Below are 22,880 nucleotides of genomic sequence, written 5' to 3'. Positions count from 1 at the left end.
TTTCTTTGCAGTTTTACTATGATGGGAACATTTTCCTTTCTTTTTTAATTTTGTTATAATTTTTTAAATAGCAAGAGTAACGTATATTCATTGTAACCAGAAAGATAATGCTAAGATCTGTGGAGAAAAACTATTTAAAAGTTAGGTGGAAAAGATTGGGAATCACTGTTTAAAAAATTTATTTAAAAAAGTATTTTTTATTGACTTCACAGAGACAGGGAGAGGGAGAAAGAGAAAGAAACATCAATGATGAGAGAGAGTCATTGATTGGCTGCCTCCTGCATGCTCCCTACTGGGGATCAGTCTGCAACCTGGGCGTGTGCCCTGACTGGAAATCGAACCATGACGTCCTGGTTCATAGGTCGACGCTCAACCACTGAGCCATGCCAGCTAGGCTAAACAATTTCTTTAAATACTGAATTAAGAGTAGACTTAATCCTATCGTTTTAGGACTTAAAAACTTTTCCTTTTGTTTCTACCTTTCCTTTTTCTGAATAGACTTTCTCTTCCTGATGATTTGACTTTTAAGTGATTGAGCAATCCTGCATCCCAAGGTTTCTATGGCCAAGCCATGATACTTTATTCCACCCCCTTTGTAATCCTTACTTAAGGATATGTTTTTATTGATTTGACAGAGAAAAAGAGAGAGAGAGAGAGGGGGGGGGGGGAGAGAGAGAGGAGAAACATCGATTGGTTGCCTCCCATATGTGCCCTTATTAGGGATTGAACCTGCAACCTTTTGGTATACAGGACAATGCTCCAACGAACTGAGCCACACGACCAGGGCTGTTTTTCCATTTTAAACAGTCCTATGGGTTATTTAGTTTTGCTTTAGCATGCCCTCTGTTATCCCTCTGATTTATTTAAGATTTGACCCTACAAATATGTATACTAGTATGTCTATATATATATATGGATGTATACCTATATGTACACATATACACACACAAATATATATACATACTAGAGGCCTGATGCACAAAATTCATGCAAGGGGTTTGGCCCTTGAAGCTCTGGCTTCGTCTGGAAGGTCGTTGGACGTCCGGAAGGCCATCTGGCTGTCTGGTCTAATTAGCATATTATGCTTTTATTATTATAGATGTGTACATATGTTAAAGTAACCAGATTAGGTCTAAGATGGAGTTGTTCATGCTAAGCCCTATGTCAGCAAACCAAAACTTAACTAAGTTTCTATGCTGGGCTCTTCCAGAAAAGGAAGGCCTAGATCAATCAATCAGTGCTTGCCTGCTCAGCACAAGTTATCTGACCTGGTTCCAAGACCTCCCTTTGCTCCAGATAAGTAACCCTGTTTTAACCAATCAGTAGATGTTCAGTCTAACTTTCTGGTTTCGGTTCCCTTTGCTCTATAAAAATCGCTTGCCTTGTACAGCTCTTCAGAGCTGCTTTCTGTCTGCTAGATTGGATGTTGCCTGGTTCATGAATCACTTAATAGAGCCGATAAGATCTTTAAAATGTACTCAGTTGAACTTTGTTATTTAACACTTAAAAAATAGGACAACAGGCCCCAAAAGGAGTCACTTATGCTAAGTCCCACATCACCAAACTGAGACAGTTTCAGCTCTGACAGAAATGGAATTTCAAATTAGTCAATCAGGATCGCCTGATTAGCACTAGTTAGGTAACCTGCCTGGTAGACTCCTACCATTTCCTAAAGCAGTGGTTCTCAACCTTTCTAATGCCGTGACCCTTTAATACAGTTCCTCACGTTGTGGTGACCCACAACCATAAAATTATTTTTGTTGCTACTTCATAACTGTAATTTTCCAATGGTCTTAGGCTCTACAGCGGAGGTTCTCAGCGACCCACAGGTTGAGAATGCTAGCAGGGTCGCCTAAGACCATCGGAAAACACAGATACTTACATTACGATTCATAACAGTAGCAAAATTACAGTTATGAAGTAGCAACGAAAATAATTTTATGGTTGGGGGTCACCACAACATGAGGAACTGTATTAAAGGGTTGCGGCATTAGAAAGGTTGAGAACAACTGCCCTAAAGGAAATTAATCATGCAATAATCAACCTGATTTTTTAAAAAATATATATTTTATTGATTTTTTTACAGAGAGGAAGGGAGAGGGAGAGAGAGTTAGAAACATCAATGAGAGAGAAACATCGATCAGCTGCCTCCTGCACACACCCTACTGGGGATGTGCCCGCAACCAAGGTACATACCCTTTACCAGAATCGAACCTGGGACTCTTGAGTCTGCAGGCCGACGCTCTATCCACTGAGCCAACTGGGATCAACCTGATTTTCTTTGCCTGCTTTCTTCTGCCTATAAAAGTCTCTCATTTTGTACAGCTCCTCAGAGCTCCTTTCTGTCTACTAGGTTGGATGCTGCCCAATTCACAAATTGTTAAATACAGCCAATCAGGTCTCTAAAACTTACTCGGTTGACTTTTATATTTTAACAACACATATAATTAATTTAAAAAATAATTTAGAAATGAAGGGTTATTGGTTTCCTTTGAGTACACATCTCCTGGATAGAACTCTTACCCCAGGAGGGTAGATAATAAGTTGTCTTGAACCATTCATTCATTACATAAAATGTTCACATGGTGTTTCTTTTTTTGCATTTTCTTCCTGAAGCCTTTTAAAGATAATTCTAGCCTTTCAGCCAATATAGATTGATATGCAAACTTGATTTGTGTGTGGCTTTTTTGACCTTCATCTTTCTATTTCCTCTGTTCTTTTGCCACTGAAATTGAAAGACAGTAAAAGATAATTCCCCCCTTTAACACGATTAGTGCCTTTCAATGCTCATAGGAAGTCCTGTGTGGCCTATATAAACCTCTTTCTGTTAGTCATAGTAAAACTAGGGTAAGGAGTATGGGGCTAGGCCAAGTGATAAAATATTCATGTGACGAGGAAAAAATAAACATTGTGGGGAAAAGGACGGGGGGAAGAGAGGGAAATGGAAGAAAGGTAGGGAAAATATAAATAAGAGAAAACTGGGAAGAAGGGGGAGGTTAAAGGGAGAGCCCTTTAAAAGCCAATTTGACTTAGAACCTTCAGGCGGTCTTAATGAATCCTGCTCACACAGTGGTCAACCTGTACCATGTTAACTCAGAATTTATGCCTCCTGTATGGTAAATGGGAACATGGGCCCCTTCCCTTGCTCCAACTCCCCATACCACCCTCTGGGAAATAAAGTGAAGGCCATCTGTACTGTAAGAGACCTTGGGAACCTGACCAGCAACTTGGTGGAAGAAAGGCCAAAGAGAAACTGCTTCTAGATGTGAGCCTGGATTGTAAACAACTAGTGTTTGCATCCATCTACATCTCCCTGCATGCCCCGTTTTTCTCTGTTTTCTGTACTCTATCAAACCTTGTGTGGGTGGCAGCAAAACAGTAGCATTGACCAGCCGCCCCTGGTGTGTCCTGTCCACAGGCCGGCTGGGACTGAGCGGGACAACTTCTCCAGGGGCAGCCGGTACGGTGGTAAATTTCACTGGTTGGCTGCCACCAGTGCACACGTAAGTCTTAGTAAACCCATGTCTTTCACAGCCAGTCTTCCGGGTTGTTACTTTGGAACCCACAAATCATACACTGAGGTTGTCTGGGACCTCAGCACTTCGCATAACGCTGCCATTAGTACTTATCGACTTCGAAATACTCTCCACGAAGTGTTCTACTGCAAGGTGACCCGAGCACCTGACCACGCTTTTACACACTGTGTGGAGCTTTCCAGGTCCAGGAGTATCCACGAGTGAAATCTGAAGGTGGGCTCAGGACTGAGGTCCTAAAGGAGGCTAAAGTGAAATTTTCAGTGGCTCCGACCCCTGCTTTTGAAGATTGTAATCTTGGCCAAACCTCTTGCTCTGCTGCAGTGGAGCCTCTCTGCCAACCCAGTCAGTAGCGTTTGCATCATTTGGAATGGAGAGTGATATCAGATGTTATCTAATTCAACCTCCTCTTGGCTGCACCACATTACCCTGTGGGTGACGTCAACCAAGCATAATAAAATCAGGAGGCTTTGGCTAGAAACAAATGATAAAGATTTATTCAAGGGCCTTAGGGTTTGCAAACTGTAAACACAATTAGGCATTATCCAGAGTGTTCTGAGGCAAAAAGAAAAGCTAAGAGTAAAAGTACATTCTTGAGAAGAATCCATCCTGCACTCCTAGCCTCTGGATGGTCCAAGATGGTAATATTCTGGAAGATGACTGGTGGTCTGGGTAACGGATGTCAGATAGTTTGGATACTGGCTATTAGGAAGCCTGGATACATGAATATTCTTTCCTTAGTCCTTCAGGCGGTAATCAGGTTACCTGGAGGTTTGATGTATATCTGGGCATTGATACAGGACTGCAAAGTTCAAAAGTTTAAGTTCCCAGGTTAGTTAAAACAAGAATATAATTGTTTCCTCACACGTGAACCTATTTGATTTTAGGAATTTAACAACTTGACTATAGTGACTCCACTTTATTTCTTCACTCTATTCCTCAGTGAATTAACCATCTGTCTCAATGTTCTCAACTGTAAAACAAGATTAAAATATTACCTACTTCAAAAAGGGTGTTATTAAAATAATGTAAGTCAATACGACACACATTAATGTAAAATACTTTGAACCATGCACATAGTAAGTGCTTAAAAAATGAGAGCTATTAAAACAGAATTGCCTTAGGAGAAACCTGTAATTGCAAGTATCAACTCTTCTTCTATGCCAGCACATTTCAAAGTGTGGTGTGGGGACCACTGGGGGTGTGTTCTGAGGACCATTTTTAGGGGTCCATGAAGTAAAAACTATTTTCTTTCTTTTCTTTTTTTTTTTTTATACTTACTGGAGGATTTTAGAGAGGAAGGGAGAAAGAGAGGGAGAAACATCGATGTCAAAGAGAAACATTGGATGCCTCCCAATCCTGCAACCTAAGTATGTGCCCTGACCAAGAATCAAACCCACAACCTTTGGTGTACAGGACGATGCTCCAACCAACTGAGCCACCTGGCCAGGGACAAAACTATTTTCTTAATGTAACCAATCCAGGTCAGTGGGTTCGTTGTGCCTTGCACAACTGAAAAGGCAGTGGTCTTTTGCAGAGAGGATTCATTTTGAGGCAACTATACAAGAAGCTCAAATCAGTCTCCCCACCAGCAAACTATTAGCGACGTTTATGGTGGAGAGGAAGGGGTCGGTTTAGAGAGGAGATGATTGGGTGGAGTCTTTCAGAAAGTCTTTGGTTTTCCTGTGCAGGGCAGCCAGGCTTCATGTCTCCTCCTATTGCATGTGTAGAAAATGGCTAGTTAGCATGATCGGAGGGTGGAGTATGAAGCCCTTTTACATTAAAAGTTCATCTGCTGGGCAAGGATAGTCGATCTGCACAAACTCTAGCTGTGGAGACTAGTTTGATATAGTTTGGCCTGGCTGTTGCTAGGGCTTTGGGAGGAAGCTTGGTGGTATCTCTAGAAAGACACTAAAAGGAACAGTTAAAGTTCAGTTTCATTAATAACTAGAGGCCCGGTGCACGAAATTCGTGCATGGGGGGAGGGGGTGTCCCTCAGCCCAGCCTGCACCCTCTCCAATCTGGGACCCCTCGAGGGATGTCCGACTGCCTGTTTAGGCCCAATCCAAGTAGGATCGGGCCATTGGATCGGGCCTAATCGGGCAGTCGGACATCCCTCTCACAATCCAGGACTGCTGGCTCCCAACTGCTTGCCTGCCTGCCTTCCTGATTGCCCCTAACCGCTTCTGCCTGCCAGCCTGATCACCCCCTAACCACTCCCCTGCCAGCCTGATTGATGCCTAACTGCTCCCCTGCCAGCCTGGTCACCCCTAACTGACCTCCCCTGCAGCCCTGGTCCCCCCCAACTGCCTTTCCCTGCAGGCCTGGTCGCCCCAACTTCCCTCCTCTGCTGGCTTGGTCACCCCTAACTGCCCTCCTCTGCTGGACTGATTGCCCTCAACTGCCCTCCCCTGCTGGCCATCTTGTGTCCACATAGGGGCAGTCATCTTTGACCACAAGGGGGCAGCCATCTTGTGTGTTGGAGTGATGGTCAATCTGCATATTACTCTTTTATTAGATAGGATAGAGGCCTGGTGCATGGGTGGGGGCCAGCTGGTTTGCCCTGAAGGGTGTCCTGGATCAGGGTGGGGGTTCCCTTGGGGCGCGTGGCGGCCTGGGCGAGGGGCCTATGGTGGTTTGCAGGCCGGCCACGCCCCCTGGCAACCCAAGCAGAGGCCCTGGTATCTGGGGTTTACTTATCTTCTACAATTGAAACTTTGTAGCCTTAAGCGGAGGCCTGGGCCAGCCAGGGTGCAGAAGCTTGGCTTCCTCCATTGCCGCGGGCAACCCTAGCCTCCTGCTCTTTCCAGCTCCATGGCTGCCGCCATTTCTGTTTGGGTTTATGTATCTTCTATCATTGAAACTTTGTAGCCTTGAGTGGAGGCCTAGGCCGGCAAGGGCAGGCGGAAAGCTTGGCTTCCTCCATTGCCGGGGGAACCCAAGCCTCCCTCCTGCTCTCTGTGGCCAGAGCCATCTTGGTTTGGTTTATTTGCATATTCCCTCCTGATTGGCTGGTGGGCGTGGCTTGTGGGTATAGCAGAGGTACAGTCAATTTGCATATTACTCTTTTATTAGATAGGAGGATAGGAAAAGGTTATTTGCTCTTTTCATTCTCATTCCCTCAAGAAGATGGGAGTGTTTTCCAGATCTACATGAAAAATGATGTTAACATACAGAAGCAGAAGAATCTAGTGTCTATGAAACCTTAAACTTTTCTTTTTTAAAAGAAGTTACTTATCATAAAAATGTTATTTATGTTAACATGTAACATATAGTTATTTTAAATGAATATTTTAACGTTGTTTTAATTTCTAATACAATAAATATCAATATTAACCTATTGCTCTTTGGGGTTGTCAATACATTTTGAGAGTAAAAAGGGATCCTGTGAACAAAGTTTGAGAAGCAATGCTGTGATGCTAGTCATGACTGAATAAATGTGGATGCCTTGTGATCGCCACGTCATGTTTTCTAGCCTGTATACTTTTTTCTTGTGGTTTCTGCCCGTCTAAGACCTACCCCTACCTCAAGAGCATCTAATTCTCTCTGAAGCTGGTCCAAATTTCGCTCCCTCTTCTCTTCCCGGCGGGCTGGGCCCTCTGGGGAAACGTCCAGGCCTCCCTCGGGGCACTTGCCCTTTCCAGCCTTGGGTAGCGATCTGCGTTGACCTGACCAAGACTCTAGCGGGCCGGGTCTGGGTTTCTCCTGAGCTGAGCGCTTGTCCCGGCACCAGCACCTCCCAGCCACAATATTCACCAAACAAGGGGCGGTGTCCGGGCTCAACTAGGCCGGACGGCACCGGAGGGTCACCCGGAACCGAAAAGGAGGTCACTACAGTCCAGTGGCAGCGAGAAGCAGCAGGACCTACATTAACCCACCACAAAACGGGGCAAATTCCTAGTCGGAGCGCGGGGCTCCGCGAGGGGCGGGGCCCCGCGCCCACAGAGGGCGTGGCCTGCAGCGCGCACGGGAAAGGGACTGGCGCTGCCTGCGCGCGCACAGGCGGGGGCCGCGCGCAGCACGCTACGGGCCGGATGGCGGCGGCCGCTGCAGGAAGCGGGACGCCCCGCGAAGAGGAGGGGTCCAGTGGGGAGGCAGCGGCCCCGCAGCCGCAAGCTCCGACGAGTGCGTCCGGGGCCCGTCTCTCCAGGCTGCCTCTGGCGCGAGTGAAGGCCTTGGTTAAGGCGGACCCTGATGTGACGCTCGCGGGACAGGAAGCCATCTTCATTCTGGCACGAGCCGCGGTGCGGCGGGAGCGCGAGGGGCCCTGGGACGCGGGTGGGGGCTTGCCTAGGGGCGTGGCTTAGCGACAGCGTGGGGCGGGGCTTAGCGGCGGCGTGGGCCGGCGTTGGGATGGAGGAGGTGGAGGAGCTGGAGGGTCCGACGAGGTGTACTGAAGAGCCGGAAGTGGGAGGTGCTGGGGCCGCATTGGGAGGTGTGAGTGTAGGAAGGAAAGACTGTAAAAGGGTCGTGTACGGTAGTATTAGTTTGTTACACCTGCCTCATCCTGACGGCTTGGACAACCACTTTAATTTGCATCTCCAGTGTCTACCACAGACCTTGTAGGAGTCTCTAGTGAATGAATGGGGTGGATTTACAAATGAGGGAGGAGAGACGTGTCATGGGCTAAAGGGGAAAGGGAAAGGGGGATACACCTTCATGAAGTCCAGGGCAACCTTTAGCTTCCCTGAGGACCTCCCCAAGCACCCGAGCCCCCTTCCACCCCTCCCCCTACTCACAAATAGAAGCTCTCAAAAATTGTGCCAGTACCCACGAATACAGCAGATCCTCAGACAACTTCGTATCTGTTCAACATCCTTTCCATGTAATGTGGATGAGGTGCCATAGGAGCTCAACTGTTGTTTATATCACTTAGTCTAAGGTGACATTGGTTTGGTTATATGGCGTTGCGCCTAAAGACTCAGAATATTAAGTGAGGGCTTACTGTACACCTCTCCCGTTTGCTTCACAGGAACTGTTTGTGGAGACTATTGCAAAAGATGCCTACTGCTGTGCTCAACAAGGAAAGAGGAAAACCCTCCAGAGGAGAGATTTGGGTAGGGTGTCACTGTGGTATCTGCTGCAGAGGAGGCTGGGCGAAGCTTTCCCTCGTAGTGGTTGCGAAGGCATCACTGTAAAATGAGAGGTGCCAAAGGGTCTCTGTCTATGATTTCTGTTGGACTGCCATCGTGCCAGAAAGCCCTACGTTTAGAGTCTCTATGCTTTGGGTGGCTGGTGCGATGTTTGTTGGGACAGAATGAAAGGAGTCTAGCTGTTGCCAAAGCTGACTGGACCTCTTTACGTTTTTCTGCCATGTTGTGCCAGGTTTGATATTTCTTTTCCCCCTAGAAACTGGGCATTTGATTCTGAGTTTTCTTTCTAGGTGGTAACCATCCTACATGGGCACGCTTTCACATACCGTATTTTCACGTTCCCTGCTATCTTGCTAATCTCGTCTCTGATGATACTCAGAGCAAAGAGGTTCCCTTTACTAACAGTATTTGCCCAGGCCTTTCTTACTCTTGTAGAGAGAGAGCTGATAGGTAAGATTTGGTGGTGGAGTAGACATGGATTTCAAGTTAGCAAAGGGACAAATTTTATAATTACCCTGGTTTGCATAAAGCCTCTTGCCTCCTTCAGTGTGTGGGTTATGCTTTTTGTGGGGGCTGATGTCCAAATGACCAGAGGTAGTCAGGTGTCCCTTTACCTTGTGTTTCAGATAATGCAATAGAAGCTGTGGATGAATTTGCTTTTCTGGAAGGTAAGTTCTCTACCAACGGGTAATTATTTCTAGCTGTCTCTTCCATGCTAATGATCTGAGTTCAAAACCTTATATAAAATGGATGCATGGTTCTTCTTTGTTTGTGTAGGGATAATTCTTTCTCCCTACTTCCTATAGATAGGAACAACTAATTTGATAAATCTGGTGAGATTTAGAAATTTCAGTTCCCTTGGGAAATTAGAACTTCTACCTGAGGATTGCTAATCATAAAGAAATGGGAAATTTAGATCGAAGTGGAGGTAGGTAGATTCTGAAGTTTAATTCCCACTTTGATCTTGCCCTAGAAATAAATCTTTCCCCTCTTAATGCTGGAAACCAGAAACAATTGCCAACATTTAAAGGGTACTTCTTGCTCCTTTTTTTCTTCAACAATCTGTGTTAAGTGATTATTTTGCTGCCTTGAGAGATTCTATACTTACATGTATCTGTTCTTAGGAATTTTAGATGAACTCAGGTTTACTAACTAAATCTTGTAATTGAAATAGCAAATATATGAAATATCTCATTTCAGCTACCTTCTTTCAGAACTATTTCTGACTTCACTATACAAAGGTATTCTCATTACCTCCTTCAAGCCTTCTTACCATCCAAAATCTTTTCTTGATGTATTTATTTCATTATATTTACACCTTTCTTTTGCATTTTTATATCAACCTAAGCTTCTGGCCCTTTTGAGATGTTCTATTAAATGTCTTTAAAGATAAATTTCCATGACCAGCTTCAAGTATCTTCTTAATTTATAGCATTTTCTTAAGCCTCTCTGTTCATGTACTCATTATTCTTAAAAATAACTTGCTAGCTACCTACCTAAGGCAGGCAACTTCTTGTGACTGACTTCCTATTAGTCTTCCAATCAAAAATATTGGGCCCCTACTTTACCTGCTCATTTTTAATTACCAGCTCTTCAGATTTGCATTTTAAAGATATAACACCAGTGCCCTGTGGATAGTAAGTTAATTGGAGCGTGCCAGGAATGGAAGTGGAGAGATCTTAATGCAGTTTTCCTCCCACCCTCTTCCATGGCATAGTGCTTAGCTTGGACTTTTATGAGAAAGACGTGCTACCAACTGCGCGAGTGAGGCACCTTAGCTTGGATTTTTAGTAAATGCCATTTATTGAGTAGTAGATGTGTTCATTTTCACTTCCAATAGAATAATATCAGTAATTGAATCCTCTGTTATATTACATTAATATATCAGAATTTTGACCATTTTAGCCTCTATGGATTTAGTCAATATTATATTATTTTGTACCTGTTAAAATAAATGTTCTTATGTCCTTAGAAGTGTATATTCTAAGTAGAAAATTACCTTTTTCTTTTTTTAATCAAGGCAATATATATTCGTGCTTAAAAATCAAATAGTGCCCTAGCTGGTTTGGATGAGTGGATAGAGCGTCGGCCCTTGAACTGAAGGGTCCTGGGTTCAATTCTGGTCAAAGGCATGTGCTTTGGTTGCAGGTTCCCCGGCCCTGGTCAGGGTGCGTGCAGAAGGTAATCAATTGATGTGTCTCTCTCACATCAATGTTTCTCTCTGTCTCTCTCTCTCCCTTCCACTTTTTCTAAAAATCAATGGAAAAATATCCTCAGGTGAGGATTAACAACAACAAAAAAATCAGTTACCTAATAGCTATAGTGAAATGCAGCTGTTGCCTCTCACCCTTTTGCTTCTGTTTTTAGCTTTCAGGTGGTTACTCATATTTCTAAATAATATGCTTACTCCTTGATTCATCAACTGCAGATGTTATTAATTCCTGCTACGATAAATGAAGTTTTGGCTAACCTATACTGCCCCATAAATCCCTTCCTCCTTTTTTTTAAAAAAATATATTTTTATTGATTTCAGAGAGGAAGGGAGAGGGAGAGAGAGAGATAGAAACATCAATGATGAGAGAGAATCATTGATCAGCTATCTCCTGCTCGCCCTCCACTGGGAATTGAACCCAGGACCCTTAAGTCCGCAGGCTCACACTCTATCCACTGAGCCAAACCAACTAGGCCTTCCTTTTTTTTTTTTTTTTTTTTTGGTAGTTGTATCATTATTTTCAGTTCCTTTGTTACCTTTACAGTTTATATAACACACCAAAGTGTCTCTTTTTTGTTGTACCCAACTTTCAACATATTTCTTGTCTCCACACTGTAAAGTATGACTGTCACTGCACTTTTCCTTTCCTGCTTTTAGCCCACTTCTAGCTCTTGCTTTGTGTCACCTACACTTATTCTCTGACATTGTTGAGGCTGATGACGTTTATATTGTCAGAATTAAGTCTTCCAGGCTTTATCTGTAGGTTGAGTGTAGAAATTGAAAACGGTACTGTGAATAGTCTTCCTGTATACCCTTTCTGTTCCTTAATACTTCATATAGGTCCCTTCCCTGCAGGTCACTGTTATCAGGCTCTGTAATCTTCTGGATATTTTATGCAAATAAATGTATATATGTATGTTCTAGTAAGTTTTTCCTTATGAAGTACAATGTGAACAAATGTAAAGACAGTAAATAATAAACAATATTGTAACCACCAACTAGGCAAAGAGATAGACTATTGTCAGCCCCCAGAAGCTCCATGTATATTTCTTCATCATATTCCTTCCTGTGCCCTGTCCTGACATAACTGTTTCCTGCCTTTTTGCTTATTACTTACTTGATTTTCTTTATAATTTTACCACATAAGAATGCATCTGTAAATATGAGGATTTAATTTTGTATTTTTTTTGAACTTTGTACAAATAGAACTAAACTGTACGTATTCATTCGTCAGCATCCGTTTCATAGCTGTTTTCTTTAGGTTAATTCATTTATGAGATTCATCTTTGTGGTTACACATATATCTAGTTTTTTCATTTTCTTTGTTGTATGGCATGCCATTATGTGACAATACCACAATGGAACCATTTTAATGTCAATATTTGGATAGCCTTTTTTTGGTGTGTGCTATTAACAGTTTGTTATGAATATTCTTACATGTGTTTCTCTGGGTATGTATGTGTATGTGTATGTATAAAATTCCTGGGACATAGGATATGTGTATCTCCCTTTTGTAGGTATTGCTGAACTTCCTGTATTACCTCATTCACATTTGTACCAGTAGTATATGATAATTCTCTTTTTTTTATTTAATCTTCATTGTTCAGATTATTACAATTGTTCCTCTTTTTCCCCCCATAGCTCCCCTCCACCCGGTTCCCACCCCACCCTCTGCCCTTACCTCCCCCACACTGTCCTCATCCATAGGTGTACGATTTTTGTCCAGTCAGTCCACTCCCTTTCTATGCCCCTGATTCTGTTATATTCACCAGTTTATTCTGTTCATCAGATTTTTTATTCACTTGATTTTTAGATTCACTTGTTGATAGACACGTATTTGTTGTTCATAATTTTTATCTTTACCTTTTTCTTCTTCTTCCTCTTCTTAAAGAATACCTTTCAGCATTTCATATAATACTGGTTTGGTGTTGATGAACTCCTTTAGTTTTTTCTTATCTGTGAAGCTCTTTATCTGCCCTTCAATTCTGAATGATAGCTTTGCTGGGTAGAGTAATCTTGGTTGTAGGTTCTTGCTATTCATCACTTTGAATATTTCTTGCCACTCCCGTCTGGCCTGCATAGTTTCTGTTGAGAAATCAGCTGACAGTCGTATGGGTGCTCCCTTGTAGGTAACTAACTGTTTTTCTCTTGCTGCTTTTAATATTCTCTCTTTGTCTTTTGCTCTTGGCATTTTAATTATGATGTGTCTTGGTGTGGTCCTCTTTGGATTCCTTTTGTTTGGGGTTCTGTGCGCTTCCTGGACTTGTAAGTCTTAATTCTTTCACCAGGTGGGGGAAGTTTTCAGTCATTATTTCTTCAAATAGGTTTTTAGTATCTTGCTCTCTCTCTTCTTCTGGCACCCCCATAATTCGCATGTTGGTACGCTTGAGGTTGTCCCAGAGGCTCCTTACACTGTCTTCAAATTTTTGGATTCTTTTTTCTTTTTGCTTTTTCGGTTGAGTGTTTTTTGCTTCTTTGTATTTCAGATCTTTGACTTGATTCTTGCAATCCTCTAGTCTGCTGTTAGGTCTCTGTATAATATTTTTTTATTTCAGTCAGTGTATGTTTAATTTCTAGTTGGTCCTTTTTCGTATCCTCGAGGGTCTCGCTAAATTTATTGGCCTTTTCTAGAAAATTCTTGAAAAACCTTATAACCATGGTTTTGAACTCTATATCCAGTCGTTTGCTTTCCTCCATTTCTTTCATTTATGATCTGTTTCTTTGTCTCCGCATTTTCGCTGCTTCCCTGAGTTGGTAGAGTAGCTTTGTGTGGTAGGTGTCCTATAGGGCCCAGTGGCTCAGCCTCTCCAGTTACCTGAGGTGGACACTTTTGGTGCATCCCTTTGTGGACTGTGTGTACAGCCTTGTTGTAGTTAAGTCTTGATTGTTGTTGGTATCACTGGGAGGAATTGACCTCCAGGCCAGTTGGCTGTGAGGATCAGCTGTGTCTACGCTGGGAGAACTTCTGTGCTGGGACACCCTTATGAGACAGGACTTGCAAAATTGCAAAAGCCTCTGTGCTCAGCTTGGATGGGGCGGAGTCTCAGGGTGGAGCAGACAGCCTTGGCTTCCCGTCAGCCCTGCCCTATGAGGCCCCTGGGTCTCAGTGTCCCTTGGTAATCGGTAATTGCTGCAAGCACCTCTGAGAGAAAGCTGCCCTCGAGTTTCGCCCGCTGCCAGACAGTCCAGTTTCTCCCCGAATGAGTCTGGGTTCCCAGAAACTCGCCCAGAACTGGAGTTCAGTGCAGTTGGAGCTTCCGTCTCCCTCCCGCTTTAGAAAGCCAGCCGTGCACTCAGCCGCCCGTGCACTCAGCAGTCAGTCCTCTATGCATGCGCGCGCCTCCAGACCTCTGCCTTCCGCAGCTCCCCTGAGTCTCAGTGTGCTTTCTCTTTTCCTGACAGTCCAGATTCCCCCCAAATGAGTCTGGGTTCTCAGAGTCTTGCCCGGGACTGGAGTTCAGCGCAGTTGGGAGCTTCCGTCTCCCTCCCGCTTGAGAAAGCCAGCCAGGCACTCAGCCGCCCGTGCACTCAGCTGCCCATGCGCTCAGCCACCCGTCCTCTCTGCGCGTGCGTGTCTCCGTACCTCAGCCTTTTGCAGCTCCTCTGAGTCTCAATGTGCTTTCCTCTTTCCTTCTAGTTGTAGAATTTCCACTCAGCCAGCTTTCCTGTGGTTCTGGATGGTGTCCGTTTTGTCTTTTAGTTGTAGTTTTGATATTGTTGTGCGAGGCAGCAGTTTAGGTGTTTACCTATGCCGCTATCTTGGTTTCTCTCTCTGGTAATTCTCATTGCTCTTTATTCTTACCAGCACCGCGTATTATCAGAATTTTTAATTTTTGTCAATCTGGTAGGAATGTAATGAAATTGCATTGTGGTTTTAATTTGTCCTCATTACTAGTGACGTTGAGCATCTTTCCATATGAATATTCATTTTTTTGTTGGGGGGTTGTTCTATTTTTCTTCTGAATATTTTGTCTTTTTTATTAAAAGACAGGAGCTCAACGCAGGAGCTGCCCTCGGTGGTCAGTGCACTCCCACAGGGGGAGCACTACTCAGCCAGAAGCCCGGCTCAAGGCTGGTGAGCACAGTGGCAATGGCGGGAGCCTCTCCCACCTCTGTAGCCGAGGGGTCCCAGACTGCGAGAGCCCCAGACTGCGAGAGGGATGTGTGACTGCCAGCTGGCGGACATCCCCTAAGGGGTCTTGAACTGCTAGTGGGCGCAGACTGGGCTGAGGGAGGCCCCCACCTCAGTGCACGAATCTTGTGCACCGGGCCTCTAGTCTTTCATAAAACTAGAATTGACTTTTTATCTATTGGTTTAAGGCAGGCATCCAGCTTTTTTTCTTTTTGTTTTCCTCCCTTCTTGTTTGGCTATCTACTTGTCCATATCATTTTCTCTGTAGTTCTATCTTTGTTATCAATCAAGGCTGTTTCTGGGCTTTTTATTCTCTCATTGATCTGTGTGTCTATTTCCATGTCAGTACCACACTGTCTCGGTTATAGGAGCTTTATCCAAGAGAGCAAATCTTCCCACCTTGTTCTTTGAGTGTTTTGGCTGTTTTTGATTCTTTGCATTTTCATGTACATTTTAGAATCTGCGTGTCAAATTTCACAAAAAGGGATATTGATATGGATGGCATTGAGTTTATAGATTACTTTGGGGGAGAAATGATATCTTTACAATAGTGAATCTTCTAGTCCATGAACCTGGTATATTTTTTCATTTATTTAGATCTTTAATTTTTTAAAATTAAGTTTTTTTATTTTACCTGAAGAAATTTTGACATATACTGTTAGATGTTTTCCCCTAAGTACTTAATATTTTTAATGCTATTGTTAGTGGTATCTTCCTAAAAATGTCACTTAAAAAACATTGCTAGTATATAGAAATATAATTGATTTCATATGTTAATTTTGCACCTAGTATCTTGCTCAACTCTTATTAATTCTAGTGATTTATCTGTTCATTCTTTTGACTTTCCTTAATCACACAGTAATATCTTCCAATAATGATAATTTTGAGAAGTTTTTAGAAATTCTTATCTTTAAATTTTTTTCTTGCCATATTGCACTGGCTAGTATCTCCATTAGTGTTGAGTAGTAGTGACAGCAAGCATCTTTTTAAAAAATATGCTTTTATTGATTTTAAAGAGAGCAGAAGGGAGAGGGAGAGAGAGAAACATTGATGTGAGAAACATCAGTTGGCTGCCTCATGCATACCTCTTACTGGGGATTGAGCCCACAAACCGGACATGTGCCCTGACTGGGAATTGAACTGTGACCTTTTGGTGCATGGGACAACATTCAACTAACTGAGCCACGTGGGCCAAGCATCTTGATGTCAAAGGGAAAGCTTTCAGTGTTTAGTACCTTTCCCCTCAGTCTCAGCAATATGGGATCTTAGAATCCATTAATTCCATTTATAAGTCCCTCTTCTGACACACATGTTATTGTTATGGATTTTTGTTTTGTCTTTGTTGGTTCACATTAGGCATTATCATTGTTGTATTGCAACGATTCAGTCAATGATATATAAATTTATCGATATACTTACTACTGTCTTTGCTCTTCTTTCCGTTCTATATTTCTGATCTTCCATTTGTGATCATTTTCTTTCTTTCTGAAGTAAATCCTTTAAAATTTCCTTTAGATTGGGTCTTCTGGTAGCTGCCTTTTTCTTTTTTCTTTTAGCACATTGAAGCTATCATTCTACTTTTTTTGGTTTCCATTGAAGAATTACTTGTTATTCTATTATTTTTTCTGTATGCTTTTGAGATGTTCTCTTTATCTTTGATATTGCTGTAGTTTCACTTTGATGTATCTAGGTGTAGATTTCTAATGTGGTATGCTAAGAGTTGTTAAATCTGTGGATCTGTCCTAGAGAATTCTTAGCCAATAACTGTTGAAATATTGTCTCTGGTTTGTTTTCTCTGTCTCCTTTTTCTTTTGGATTCCCATTAAACAGATATTAAAACTCAGCCATAATTTTGCCTCTGCATGATGTATTCTGTGTAATGTTTCTGACCTTGCAGTTTGCTCTCTCTTCAGTGACCTTATCTCCTTTAAACTTTTTTTTTTTTTTAGTTTCAGTTTTTATATATTTCAGTTCTGCAAATTCTGTTTGGTTATTTTTTAAATGTATTTTGTCACTGTTTGTTGTTTGTATTTTCTGCAGGTATTTTGAAGCTTGCATTTTATTTCTTTAAACATAAGCACAATTGTTTTACAGTCTGTGTCCCATCTAATACCCAAGCCTTTTGAAGTATTTCTTTTTTTTTGTCTACTGTTTCTGTTGGTACTGTCTCAGGGTCTTTTTTCTCTATATGCCTAGTTATATCAGACATGGGTCATTGGATTTGAAATATTATTTGTTGGATAATTTGAGGCCTATATAATGAAAATCTTTCTCCAAAGATTTTCATGTGCTTCTGCAAGGCACCTAGGGGCATTTATCAGAGCAGAATCTCCTTAATCCAAATTCAAGAATTGAGGATGCATGGATCACTGTGGTGATATGAATTATGACGCAGGCCTGTGAGGGCGCTGATTTAATTCTGATTTTGCCTTACTTGAGAGTTTAACCATTTGGGACTCCAGCGTTAAACAGTGTGTATGTGTGTGTGTGTGGTGGGGGTGAGGGGGGAGGGTCAGGTTATCAGACCTTCTGGGATTTGAATCTTGGTTCACTGAGCTTGCCAAAATCATCTCAGTTCCGTGTTTTGGATTGGCAAATGCCTTCAGGGTGAAAGCAGCTTTGAAGGCTGGGTTTACTTTGTGTTCTTGCCTTTTCAGCATATTGGATTTGCCTTTTCTTGAAGCCTCTTCAAAGCCTAGTTTTTTTTAAAAAAATATTTTAATCAGCTTTATCAGTTGGTCTTAGCAGTAATTTGCATTCTCACTTTTTTTTAAAAAAAAGTAAATTGTGGTCTCTCACTGTGTAGGATTTCTTCACATGCCTGGTAATTTTCATTCTATCTTAAAATGAAGGAATAAGAAGGCTGTTGGAAAGTGTGTGTGTGTGTGTGTGTGTGTGTGTGTGTGTGTGTGTGTGTGTGTGTCTGTCTGTCTGTCTTTTGCTTGGCAATTTTCTTTAGATGTTATGGTGGTATCCCCCAAAGGCCAGAATGCAGAGAGCTTTACTGTGGGGAGCTGACTAGTTTTCCAGATAATTCCTTTGGCCCTTTAAAAGCTCTGATACTTTCCTGCCAAGTTAGGTTTATAGTCTTGTTTTCTGGTAGTGCTGCATTCAGGGAGGGTTGTGGGGAGACGGAGTCAGCTGTTTCTGTCTCCACCATTCCTGGTGTCTAAGTCTGCAGCCTCCCCATGGGTCTCCTAGGCAGATGGGCTCCTGCCTCTGCTGCAGCTCCTTCTGTGTTCATTCTAGGTACATTTTTCCTCTACATTATTGATAAATACACTTAAGTCAGATTTCTGATACTCAACTAACTTTTTGTTGAAATCTCTTAACTGTTGATAGACCCCCCCCCCCAATTCTTTGTTGTAGATTTATGTCTTTTTTTATAAATATATTTTTATTGATTTCAGAGAGGAAGGGAGAGGAAGAGAGAAATAGAAACATCAGTGATGAGAGAGAATCATTGATTGGCTGCCTCCCTACTAGGGATTGAGCCCAAAACCCAGGCATGTGTCCTGACCAGGAATCAAACCATGACCTCCTGGTTCATAGGTCAATGCTCAACCACGGAGCCATGCTTGCCAGGTGATTTATGTCTTTTTAAAGCTTTTTTTCCTTTTGAATGGAATCTTAGGTAGGAGAGCATAGAACATAGAAACTTGTGAGCTCAGTATCCCATTTTGAACAGAAACTTTCTCAAAAATTATAAACTCTTTGCTTTATCTCATGTATTTTGTATCTCCCCTTGTATGGTCTTCATAAGTGCTCGCTAACTAACACAATAACTTCCTAGGCCTTTGCCAACTCTATTCTAACTCTTCAGACAAGTATGCTTAATTCCCAACTGCCCACCCTCTGTACTGACTGTTTTTCCCCTGAGGATCTTTTAGATGGCTATTCTTCGAAACAAATATTTTGGTTTTAGAGAACTGCCAGCACCAGAGCAGCTTCCACTTTAACCTTGCCCAGTTTGTTATGCTCACCCAGCTCTTGAGGCACCTTGCTTGATACATTGTTCTTTGTCTTTTTAGGTACTTTGGATTGATTACTGAGCTGGAAATTTTGTAAGCCTTCACCTGCATCCTTCAGCTAGCCCTCTGCAGGCCTCAGCGTTGAAGAACAGAGTCCTTGGAAAGTTGCACTATACATTTTCCTGCTCTAACTTTACCTAAGCCAGAATAACCTGCTAGTTTTTCTCTACAAGGTCTTCCATGGCTGTGTCTTCCATTTCTGTCTGGATGCAGCTGCTGCTGCTTGAGGCAGAGACAAAGAAAATGATTTATATTGGTTGCTTAATGAATGCAGGGACCAGAATAAAGGTATCTGATCAACTTTAAGCTAGTGTGTTTCATATTCTTGCCTTGGTTCTCCCACCTTGACTGGAGAGCTGCCATGCCCAGTCACAGACCTTCTTGATCATCTCTGCCAGCCGTTCTAAATCTCAGTCTTTTCATTTATTTGTTCTTACTTTTCCAGCATGTCACCAGAATCTGTTTCCAGAATTTGCTGGATACCACTTAAGGTCTTCATAAGTCCAAATAAATGTGATGCTAGATTTAAAATGAATTCAAATTTTTAACAGCTTTGTTAAGATATAATTCACATACCATTTGAAAGTATGTATTTCAATACTTTTTAGTGTATTTACAGATATGTACAACTGTCACCACCTTCTAGAACATTTTCATCTCAGTGGAATCATAATATGTGGTATTTTGTGCCTGGCTTCTTTCATGTAGATAATATTTTCAAGTTTTATCTATGTGATAGCATATATCAGTAGCAGTTCCTTTATTTTTATTTTTTAATTGTTAAATATCTATTACATAAAATTTGCCATTTAAGCCATTTTTAAGTGTACAGTTTTGTGGCATAAGCATATTCACAGTGTTGTACACCATTATCCATCTCCAGAACATTTTCCATCTTCCTAAACTGAAACTCTGTACCCATTAAATGGTAATTTCCCACTCTCCCCTCCCCTAGTCCCTGGCTAAATTTTGTTTTGTTTTTTGAGGGGAAGGTGTGGGTGACAGCAGGAAGGAGGCAGACTATGTAGGAAGTAGTGGTTAAGGAAAGCGCAGGAAGCCTTGGACAGTGGGTCTTAAATATTTTTGGATCTTGGGTCCATGATACAAAGTTCATAGATCTCCCTAGAAAAATGCAGATACTCAATCCTGTAACGTTTTGTAAATAAACTTTATTTTAGAATAATACTAGATTTACAACAAAGTTGCAAAGACAGTGCCCAGCCCCTGCAGCCACTGAGCTATTCAGTGTCCTATAAATAAGTCCGAACTGCACTCAGTCCTGCAGAGAGAGGCTGGCTCCCCAAGCCTTGGCGAAGTAGTCATCCTTAGGGCACCACTTGGTAGAAGTGCTCTCTTCTGACAAATCAGGGAAGGCTGTGACAATTTCAGGAATTTCCTCTTGAGTTTTCTAAGAAATGGCAAACTTTCTGTGGATTTTGCCTCAGATGCCTCCCAGAAACTCTCCAACCATTGTATTGAGCGCAATACACAGTGTTTACTTCTGTTTCATGCAGGGTGTCCGAACCTCAGTGTGTTGTCCCTACTTGGAAGATTTCGTGCCGTGCAAAGGAAACCGGTATGAGGCTCTGCTCAGAATACCATGCTTAAAGCCCTTTGCTCATAATAATATACTCCAGTATATAAGCTGTGGTGGGCTCTCCCCAAGAATTTGGAAATAAGAGGTAGGAAGATTGTCCCCTGAAAGTGGAACCTTAAAGTCGAGTACACTTAGACTTGATAAAATCTATCTAGAATGTGTCAGCATGGGGCACTGGTCAATCCTGAAAGTGAGAAAGGGGTCCCAGAAACACCATTGCCCACTTGGTAGGTAGCCTGAGCCTTAGCCAGTGCCTCTGACTACTTTGGTCCCATTGGCCAGACATATCAGTGCCTTCAAACACTGGGATCATAACTCCCTTTGTTCTGAGCCCACCTTTGCTAGGCAGTCGTTTGATGCTCACCTGGCTTCCCATGTAGCTCTGCTTCAGGGAGAGGAAGGGCTGATCATGGGGAGTTGGACTATTTCCATTCACCGTGACAGCGATTTCTCTTCATGAATGAATAGGGTCATTTCCAGCTCTGGGTTGTCTATCCACATTACATCATTAAAGGGAGATGAGGATGTGGTGGCCATATGCACTGGAAGTATTTCAGTCACTGTGAGAGTTATTCCATATTATAGATTACTTTCTTGCCAAGCAAGGGATATGTTCTTGGAAAATAGTGTATAGCCAGAAAATACAAGAAAATTTACAACAGGAAATGATATGGGGGGCGGGGGGGACTGAGGCATGTTTATATTTAGGAGAATCTGCTAGCTGCATTATACCCATATTTATAAAATTCCATAAATATTCAGTGTGTCAGATGAGGGAGGAAGGAGAAGCTGTAAAGTCAGGAGAAGGTGATCAGGCCAAAGGTGTAGGACATCATGGGCCAGGTATATAAAACTCAAAACACGAAAGTCCAATCTCCAGGCAGTGGAAACCATGGGGGGAATGAGAAAGCACCACCACTCACTGGCTATTATGCTGAATTGCCTGGCAATGACATTCCTGGTTTTCTGTATTAGGGTAAAGGCTAATTTGCTAAAACAAATATACCACAAAACATACTGGCTTAAATAAAGTAGAAATTCATTTCTCCTCCATGTAACAATTCATGGACTAGACTAGCAGAGTTGCTGTGCTCCACGGGGTCATTCTGGGATCCAGGCTCCTTTCATCTTAATTGCTTTGTCATTCCCTGTATGTACTGTCCAATAGAACTTCCTGTGATGAAGGAAATGTTCTACATCCGTGTGCTACAATGTGGTAGCTGCCAGCCACGTGTGGCTGTTGAGAAGTTGAAATGTGGCTATTGTGACTGAGGAACTGACTTTTAAATTATACTTAATTTGATCCAGAGATGTCTAGTGGTTACTGTATTTGACAGAACAACTTAGACACAAGCTGAATGATCTCCAAGTTCAGTTCCAATTCACAGGAAGGGGAAAGAATGTGTGAGTAGGTCCAGGGTCTTGCCTTTGAAGTTGGAGAGGACTCAGAAGGTGCACACATTACTTCAGTTCAAATCCCATTGATTCCTACTTAGCCTACTTGCCAGTTCTAGTTGCAAGGTCAGTGAGGAAATACTGTTTCTGGCTAGGGGATCATGTACCCTCTTATTATGGCCAGATGATACATTTTGATGGACATCTAGAAGTCTCAACCACAACATCTCATCTTTGCAATTCTTAACTGGGGGACTGTGCACACTAACATTTCTAAGCCTTGGTGATAATGGTCACTACTCCATAGAGTCATTGTGAAGGTCACAATAACGCTAGTAAAGTCCTCAATATCATGCTGGGCACGTAGTGTTGAGTTGTGCAGTCACAGTGGGTCTGATTCCTATATCTTTCGGCAATTCCATTGTCAGCCTGCAGTAGTGCTCACCAAGCCGTGCAGCCCTTCCTATTCTGAATGTGGCTCGCCTATGACAAAAGCTCTAAGAAATCGGGGCTCTTTCAAACACGCAAAGGAACACCATAAGTGGAGGTGGAGACGTGTCTGTACCTCAGACCTTGAAGTTGGTTAATGAAAGTTTGCTTTTGAGAAAAAGGTTCATTTTGACCTGCTTACAATCCCAGGTTTCTTAGCCTGAGACATACTGAGATGATTAGGAAAGACCTTTTGGAGACGCTGGAGAGTTTTTACCTGAGACCGACAATATGTCCTTTTTTGCTCCCCATTCCCTAATAGAGTCTAGTACAGCAAACAGAGAAAGACATGATTTTAAAAAGCTATCTATGCCCTTCAATTCACGGTGTTTTCTTGACAGGCTGATAATGAACACATCTTACCTCATTAGAGAAGATAGAGACCGACCAGGGTGCCG

At 42.5% G+C, this 22,880-nt stretch overlaps 1 protein-coding gene across 1 annotated transcript; it reads left to right on the top strand.

Annotated features, from left to right (window-relative positions):
- Positions 1-7,347: 7,347 nt before the first annotated feature.
- POLE4 (DNA polymerase epsilon 4, accessory subunit) lies at positions 7,348-21,906 on the top strand. Its single transcript, XM_080686481.1, has 4 exons — positions 7,348-7,777; positions 8,506-8,590; positions 9,253-9,294; positions 19,002-21,906. Exons 1-4 carry the CDS (start codon positions 7,568-7,570, stop codon positions 19,013-19,015), a joined length of 351 nt encoding a protein of 116 aa, XP_080542607.1. The 5' UTR covers positions 7,348-7,567; the 3' UTR covers positions 19,016-21,906.
- Positions 21,907-22,880: the final 974 nt, after the last annotated feature.

Source organism: Plecotus auritus (assembly GCF_963455305.1).
Source record: "Plecotus auritus genome assembly, chromosome: 8".
NCBI lineage: Eukaryota > Metazoa > Chordata > Mammalia > Chiroptera > Vespertilionidae > Plecotus > Plecotus auritus.
This window is presented reverse-complemented; position numbering and strand designations above follow the sequence as displayed.

Bases quoted from the DNA above. Each gene is read 5' to 3' on its own strand.
- POLE4 (XM_080686481.1), top strand. From the start codon at position 7,568: ATGGCGGCGGCCGCTGCAGGAAGCGGGACGCCCCGCGAAGAGGAGGGG. The intron at 7,778-8,505 runs GTGCGGCGGGAG...TTTGCTTCACAG, and splicing joins TCATTCTGGCACGAGCCGCG to GAACTGTTTGTGGAGACTAT. The intron at 8,591-9,252 runs GTAGGGTGTCAC...CTTGTGTTTCAG, and splicing joins CCTCCAGAGGAGAGATTTGG to ATAATGCAATAGAAGCTGTG.